The 9,105-nt window shown below is 25.9% G+C and overlaps 1 protein-coding gene across 1 annotated transcript in view; it reads left to right on the top strand.

Annotated features, from left to right (window-relative positions):
- The first annotated feature begins 1,149 nt into the window (after positions 1 to 1,149).
- LOC105622875 (pyruvate carboxylase, mitochondrial) overlaps positions 1,150 to 9,105 on the top strand; it is a 20,814-nt gene continuing 12,858 nt past the window's right edge. The window contains exon 1 of the mRNA XM_012204283.1: positions 1,150 to 1,237. Within this exon, the coding sequence (XP_012059673.1) occupies positions 1,150 to 1,237 (88 nt within the window). The remainder of the gene's footprint in view (positions 1,238 to 9,105) is intronic.

The raw sequence follows: 9,105 nt of genomic DNA, 5'->3' as shown, positions 1-9,105 counted from the left end.
TATATATATATATATATATATATATATATATATATATATTATAAACATTGTATGTACATATTCGAAGTGTCTGTTAAGGATATGGCGAATCAATTAATCATCATTTAAATAAACATACAATTTTGGAATAACTATCGCGACAATAGTAACTGAGAGTTTTATTTATTAAAAGTAGGAAACTATACACTATAATGTATTTTACACATTCGAGTATATTTGTATTAATATCACGTGATTTTCTGCGAAGTGAATACTCGACTCACTCAAACCTCACATATGTGCTACTCTTCGCCATAATCCTATCGGATGCTTTGATCCTACACGTATGTCTCGACAATCACGATGCGGCTTACCGATCGTGGTCCGTTTATTATTGAGAATTGAATTGTTAATTGAAATTGGAAATGAACTAGCTCACGCCTAATACTAGGGCCTATAAGTGTATACAAATAAATAAAATATTAAGAAACAATTTTCACAGTGTTCATGTTGAAACACAGTTTCAGCAACGATTAATTAAAAATTTAATTTAAAATTTTTTAAAGAAATTTATCTAAAATTGTTTAATTTACATTGCAATTTTTTAGATATTCAGATAACAGAATGAATCAGTAGACTATATATTATAAAATCAAAATAATTAAAATATTAGAGAAAAAATGAATTATTTTTAATGATCTTTTTATTAATTACGATGATTTAATAAATGTCTTGTCTTGTTTTTATGTCTTCATTCCCTAATCAAATCATAGCAGAGTTCATCTTTTTTTCTCTTCTTCAGATAAATGTTTATTTTATTTTAAAAGCAAAGAAAGAGAAACATGAAAAAAGAAAATATCTAACTTAATTGATAAATAAAAAATACATATACTAGGAAATTTTTAACAAACATTTCCACCAGAAGATGGCAGCAGTACACTCAATCGTCTTGTTAAACAGATATTCTGACGCAGCGCAAAGCGCAGGTTCAACTGCCAATCGCCTCTATTTCTGTACACGTCGAGCGCGTGTGCCAGAGAGTCTGTTCAGTGCGGCTTAGACTTCAGCCGGACGAGTCTAGGTTATATCTCATTCTTGGCGAGCAACACGAGTAAGTACACGAATTACTGACTGAAATCGACAGAATCCACTGTACTTATCTCGACTAGCATGTCGTTAGTACCTGGTCAATTGTTCGATAGTGGTTCATCGAAACCGGAGTATAATCTCATTGAGAACTCTGAGTGTTTTCCAAATAGTAAATCATGTGTCGTAATATGTGGAAAAGTGTGACGTTGATGACTTTGCAATGAGAAAAAAGAAAAGTGTTCGACGCGGCTTTTTATTTTATGAATACTTTACTGACATCGCATCAGTAAAGGAAAGATGTGTGATAAAATCTATTCTGTTTTTGACTTGCTTATATAATATATTTTTGTCATAATATTTTTAATTAGTAATTGTAAAAAATAACGATTCAGGAAAAATAAGAAAATAATTCAATTAGAATATATTCAATATTTCATTAAATCATTAAATGCTATCCAGATATTAAGATAGTTTAGGAATTCTGAAGAGGAATTAATATTTTATTATCTTATATAAATAAAAACTATTTTAAAATTCTATATATATTGAAAATTAATTTTAAAGTTTTGAATTTAAAAAAAAAAATTTCGGTATTTCTGTATTATTCATGACATTGTAAAATAGCTGTCCTTTGAACCAATTACACCATCACAAGTATATATTTTGATATGTTTCATAGTTCATTGATTATATATTTTTCGTGAGCTTTACTCTAATTTTAAAGATCGTATATTTGCAAATATAATAGTATGTGAAAATATATAATCCACACAGACATTGAAAAAATGTACTGTATCTTAATAAATATTTCTTTAAATATTTATAAATAAACATTTACTGAATATTAACATATATTTAGTTTCAAGAACCATTAACTTAATTTAACTATAATTTTTTTCATTGAGTAAACATATGCTGTAAGTTTTTCCTTGCAAATATTGAAAAAAATTTATTAAATTTATTAAAATGTAGTAAAAACTTTTATTTAATGTAGACTTAACTTGAAAAATTAAGTACAATATAGAGTAAACAATTTTCTTCGCGACAGAAATGTTTAAGATTACGTTACTAAGAGTTATCACTTACATTCGCACAAGTGCATTAATTAACATTAATTTGTACAAAGTCATAAAAGCTGATGCATTATAGTGGAGAATGGTAAATTTTTACAGTTATAGCGGCTCGTCATATTAATGCAGGGTCAAAGATCGCGTTCTTTAATATCAAACATGTATCAAAGAAATGATGCTCTTATCACACAAGAGCAAAGATAGACGTTTGTTAGATTTGAATATTTTCCGAATAATTGAAATGTATCATCCTTGAAGAATTCAAACATTAAAAAAGAAACAAACGTGATAATACATAGTATAGTCAGACCAATGATTTGCATAACCTGTTTCTATCCTTATGTAATAGTTTTTGTGTAAAAAAATTAAGAAGTTACTGATATAATGTTTGATAAAAATTCGCAAAAGGAAAATAATTTGTAATAATATCCTTCCATTATTAGATATAAAAATTATAAGAAGTACATGTTATAATAATTATTTTTTTATAAAAAGAAAAAAGTCGGATAATTTTCTGATTTGATTTTTTTCAAAATTATATGTATATACACATTACTATCGTTACGTCTCTAGCGCTAGATTTGCCCGATTAGCTTGTAAAATAAAATAAAAAATAAATCAAATTGAATGTTTCAAATTCTACTAGATGTGAAAAACAAATGTTAATTTAAAAAAAAACAAATATTTGACATCTTTGTGTAAATTAATTTTTAATTAATTTTTCATTGTTATATTAAACAATTTCAAAATATTTCAATTCTTTGAGAACTAATTTAGTCAAACATAGACTATAGCTAAAAATATTTGTACTTTTGAATCATGCATGAGGAATAAATGTTTAAATATGACAGACAAGGAATGGAATTAATCAATATTTTTCGTTTTTTAATGATTGTAATGAATGAATTATAAATAACAAACATAGATTATCAATTCATCTGACAAGATGACCTTCACTTCAATGTATTTCATGTATGCATGACGCATCGTGGAAACTACAGACAGCAGACGTGCGTCTCACGTTGTGTGTATATGTTACTCATTTGATATTCGTCTAATTCATTATCTCCCGACTCTTTCTTCTTTACGTCATTTTCTGCATTTTCTGATTTTGTAAATCATTCTTTAATCGCCATAATCATCAATATATTTTCTAACTTATTACTTGAAGAAGCAACAGCAGATCTTTAATATTATTAACAAATTAATATTATTAACAAATTATATTTTCTAGGATAGTCTTACATCGGTGTACAAATAAAGATGATAAATCAACTTTCAGATAGATTCTGAGCGAGGTTCTCATTATGAGAAATCAATACACCTCTAGTGTACATATTGACCCACTCTTGTTATAATCGTTCTTATGAAGTTGCCAAGAAATAATGCCAATGAACTCTAGTTATATGTGTAGCATAATTTATTTTTATTTACTCTCTTCTCCATTATTAGTATATATTAAAATTTTCCTCCAACGCAAATTGCGATTCATACAAGTCACAGAAAATCACGTGGAAAAAAATGCACTTCTCTTTATTTCTGATGTAATCTCATGCACTTCAATAGATATGTAATTCATAATCATGTTCTTAATATGTTTTAGAAACATAATCGTTATTCAAATGAATTTTAATTTCATTATAATAATTTCATTATAAATAAAATAAAAAGATATAATTATTGCGATATTCTATTGGGTGAGTGCAAAAATTCATGCCTAATTTGTTATTCAAAATTCATATAGTTCCTATTTTTGTTAAAAATAAAATAAAATTTAAATCTTACTCTATCTGACTCTATCTGAGAAATTTAAGAACCTGTTTTTTTTTAATTGATAGTTTTGATGGAGTTATGAGCAATCAAAGTCAATATATTATTTTTATTTAATTCGCAGCAACTCACAATCAACAAAAAATCGTAAAGACATTTTATAAAAATGATTTTATAGGGAACCTTAAGCTTTTACATTAGAAATTAAATTAAAAAATTGCAAATTTTTTTTTAGATATGTGAGGCCCAAAGTAAAGAAAAAAAATCGTTTTGTTTAACTCGTAGTTTTCTATGTGTAAAAATGACAAAACTCACATAAATCCAAAAAATATAGTAATTCGAAGGTACAAAATTCAAGCTTTAAAATCCTTTTTTCAAATTTAAATTTCGTTTATTTTTAACAAAATTGTAGCTGTTTGAACTTTGAATAATAAATCGGGCATGAATTTTTGCACTCACTCAATACAATGAATAAATCCCTCTCAGAAATAAGTATTTTATTCATTTCGTTATATATTAATTTCATATAATTTGTTTGTATTGTTGTAAATAATTAAATAAAAACTCCACTTGTTATGCTGAAGTTCATGTATATAGATAATAGATCAGTTGTTTCTAAAAAGCACGATGCTACAGATTGATGTGGTTTAAAAATATCCTATAGTGTACATATGCATTTACATACCCCATTTTCTCACTAACAAATGGATGTCCTCCAATAATTCGATAACTAACACGTTGCATATCAATGATAAACCTCACTATCATTTGATATCACAATGACAAAATCTTGATAGAACCAATCGATAAAAGTGGAAGTATGAAACGTTTTTCCACATTCGCTTTTTATGTACTCATGTATGAAGCAACCAGGTACAAGAGACATGCGACAGTTGACATATAGGAACTCGATTACAGCCTCGTACCCAAACCTTAAAAAGTTAATTGGAGAAAATGAAGCCAACTATCGTTCGTTATCGTCCAATTGAATTCTGTAATTATATTGTAGATATAGAAAACAGATCAGGTAATTCTAAGGTTCTTCTACCATTATGATTTATAGCATGCAATAATTAATTTCTCATTTATTTATTTGTGTACTTGTTGTAGACTGAATAATAACCATTAATAAGCGATGTGAGATATTTATTTTTTAATATTTAAAACTTAATATTCCAAACAGAGACATTAATTAAATCGCAAGGTCGTCTTCAAATGCAAATTATGACCACAACATTCAATATACGGATATGATGAAATATGATTTATGCCAATTGTAGTCTACGAGAAGATTATGTTCCTAAACCTATATACAATAATAGTGACATAACAAAACACTTTGAACTTATATTAAAATTTTGTATTAAAATTTTGATATTTAAAGTTGAAATAAGGTTAAAAAGATGAATGCATGGAAACGTATTATATTTAAAAAAATAATTTTGCTGAAGAATTCCTAGATATTTAAATTGAATAATTGTTTCATGATAAAACTCTCATTTTAAATTTTATTACATTTTAGACATTACATTTCCTTTTTTTTTTTTGACAAACGCGTGTTATTAGTGTTATTGAAGATTAGATACAACATTCATTGAATTTTTCAATTATTTTATCTAAAAATCACTAAAAATGTGTTAATGTGTATATCACTAAATGTGTTAAGCATATTGTTTTATCTTATTTATTGCTAGATCAATGATTGTAATTCTAATTTCTAACAAAGATAACATGCATAAATGCACAGTCTGCATGCAAATATTATTATACAGAGTGTCTCGTAAGTTTTTACCAACCGCTTTTATGTAGATAGAGCTCACTAAATTGAGTTGAAAAATCCTCTATTTTGCAATTTTCGCAATAGTTAACAAGATATTAATTATTAAAAATTGCCGAATATTGATCTTCAATTTTTTATTCAAATACTATCAACTTTACAGAAAAATTGCAAGAGACAAAAATTATTTATTTTCTTCTCATAGAACTCTAAGAATTTTTTCAAAATTTTTTATTAACTTTTTAATATTGCATTTTTATTTTTATCAATATGAGAAAATATGTATTAAAAAATTCTAAAAAAAATTCTCAGAACTTTATAAGAAAAAAACTTATAAGAAAAAAACAATGAGAACAATGAGAAACAATTTTTGTTTCTTGCTGTTTTTCTGTAAAATTGATAGTATTTGAGTAAAATTATTGAAAACCAATATTTAGCGATCAATATTAAACCAATATTACTTTTAATAATTAATATCTTGTTAACCATTGCAAAAATTGCAAAATGGTAGAGGACTCTTTGACTCAGTTTAATCCACTCTCTATCTATACAAAAGCGATTGGAAAACTTACGAGACATTCTATATATTAATTATATTTTCAAAAAGGATCTCGCGTTCAAGTTCTTTTTACTTTGTTACATACACAAAAAAAAATTTAAAAATAAAACTGGAACAACAACGTGTGTTATGCGAGCAAAAGGTGAATAGTTCATGCGATTAAAACTATAGATATCTCGATTTCGTAACTGTCGCACCAGATAGAGCAATTCATTTACGCCAATCAAAGATTGTGAGGTCGATCGAGATTGCATTCGGGACAAAGGTCTTGCGAAAATGAAGGCACAATTCTTCAGTCGAAAGTCCTACTCGACGGAATTCCGAAAGTTCGATCGCGTGATTATAAGTAATTAAGCAAAAACATAGTACACAATGTAAATACGAGATTTAGTCCAGATAGAAATTCATCCGTTCCACATATTCCGTTAATATAAATTTTTACTAAGACATGTAAATGACTAATGCATAAAATTTCACTAATTAATTTTTGCAGTTGTTTTTAAATAATACCATTATTATTTTTCAGGCAAATATATTTTGCATAATAATACAAAATGTATATTAAAATATATTAAAGAAAAAAAGAATTTGACGTTAATAAAATAAAAAATACAATCATATAATAAAATAATTTTTTCGTTATTTTATTATCTAATATAATTTAATTGGTTTATCGTCAATTTAAGAGAATTTGTCACAAATCACGATTTATTTAGCGTGTTACTGGACAATTGTATTACTGAAATATACATTGTATACATTATAACTTAATACATAAAACTTAACATAACATTTTGGATTGGAATTCTCCGATTATATTCAGTCATCGCGATGATAAATTTATATTCATAACTCAAGAGCTTCTTCCGTTGATAGCAGACGAGATATCGAAGCGAATACATAATCCGTATTACAATTACAAGTAAGACAATTATGAATGCATTGATCAATATGCAGATATGCGTCTTATCGACGTAACAAATGATTTTCCGGCAATTCGTGTTAAAAGCGCCATTTTTTCTGTTATCACGTTATATATATATATATATATATATATCACACATATAACAAATCGATGATATGAATCACCAATGTCTGGAGAAAAGAAAATAAATCCTATTTCCATATGTGATTTCATAATATAGATAATGATGATGTATGTATACGTTTACTATGCATAAAAATACTGTTATAAGTTGCTTTGTAAATTGTATTCAATATATTTGATATATTGAAAGATATTTAACTAATACTTAATTAAAATATGTTTCGTCTGATAAGTTAGTGTAACATATTATTATTGCTTTAAGTAAAAAAGTGACTAAATAAATAGTAAATCAACTAAATAAGTAGTAAATCAATTAAATAAGTAAATCAGCTTTTTTATATAAAGTAAATATTTAACAAATAAAACGTTCAGATAAATATATACTTAAAAATATGAATAAAAATTTCATAATTAATTGCAAACTTTTATGTTATTTAATTAAAAATATTAAAAAATATTTTAATCTAAATAATTTTTTTTAATGTAGTTCTATAATTATCAATTTACTATAAATTGATAATTGCTAAATTAATATTCGATCATTTAAATTACTCCGTTCCTTTGCATTTTTGTTATCGCGATATTTAACAAGCAGCAGAATTTATTCACGTAAGATTTTATCTTACTGTAATTACGTCAGTATATTTTACATCGCATGTGTAAGTAATCTCTCGGTACACTACATATTTATCTAACATCAGTCATTTGTTTGCAGATATCTTTATTTTTTTATGAGATATAAACGATAATATAAGCAAAAATCAGTGATACGAAATTAGTAAAAATTATAAATTGATTTTCATTACTTTCATGATATACCTATTTGAAGCCATGAAACAATATAATATTATTGCTTGAATAGTCGTTGACTATTAATCATGTCGATGCAGAATGCATAATTGTCATCATAAATTAGTGCAATATTATCTAAACACATTCTGAATGTATATAAAAAATTATATTTTACGTCATATAATTTTTTCTAAATAATTTCTTTTAATAATTTCTTTCTTCATAAAATATATTTTGTTAAACATTTCTCTTGGAAACGAGTGACAAATTTATTGACATAAAAAATATTACTTTAACTTTTTTATTTCTGTGTGCATCAATTGATGCATGCAATAATTTATTTATGATATGTTTAATTCAATCGATAGCTATAAATTATTACACTTGACGTAAAGTCTGAAATTTCCGTTAGATTATCTTTATGCTGCGTATTTTTTATACAGTAAGTAAGGCTGGATGGTTGTTTCATCTTTCGATAAATTTCAGCTTATTGTCTTACTCTTTTACTTTCTTATTATTTTGCTTTTTTTATCTAGTAGGTAAATTATCACATAATTTATCAGAAGATGAAACAACCAGCCCTAAGTAATGTAAATATTGCACGTGACTCCAACAATTGGCTGGCATACCAAAAACATAAATCAACAAATGCTATATGATGTATTATACTATATACGTAATAAGTGAATACTATTCTAGTGCTCTAATTTAGATGCGCCGCAGTTTATCCGCTGCAGTATTACACTCAATGTCACAGATGTGTCAATGAGCCAATTTGCGGAGTAGCAAGTATTATTATTCGATCTTTCACAGATTTGATCGCTTCTTAATTTATTAATTTTATATTATTTCTTTAATAATGAAAAGTTTGTTTTCATATTTCAATATATTGAAGACAAATCTGTATTATTTAAAAAGACAGATTATCTTTGTACTCTGAGAGAAATGATTTTAATAGAAACAAGGGAAAACAAATGCGATATTTGTTTAAAAAACGATCGATTTTTTATGATTGCAAATT

Source organism: Atta cephalotes (genome assembly GCF_000143395.1).
Source record: "Atta cephalotes unplaced genomic scaffold scaffold00049, whole genome shotgun sequence".
Classification (NCBI taxonomy): Eukaryota; Metazoa; Arthropoda; class Insecta; order Hymenoptera; family Formicidae; genus Atta; species Atta cephalotes.
The sequence above is the reverse complement of the archived record's forward strand: the minus strand, read 5'-3'. Positions and strand labels throughout refer to the sequence as shown.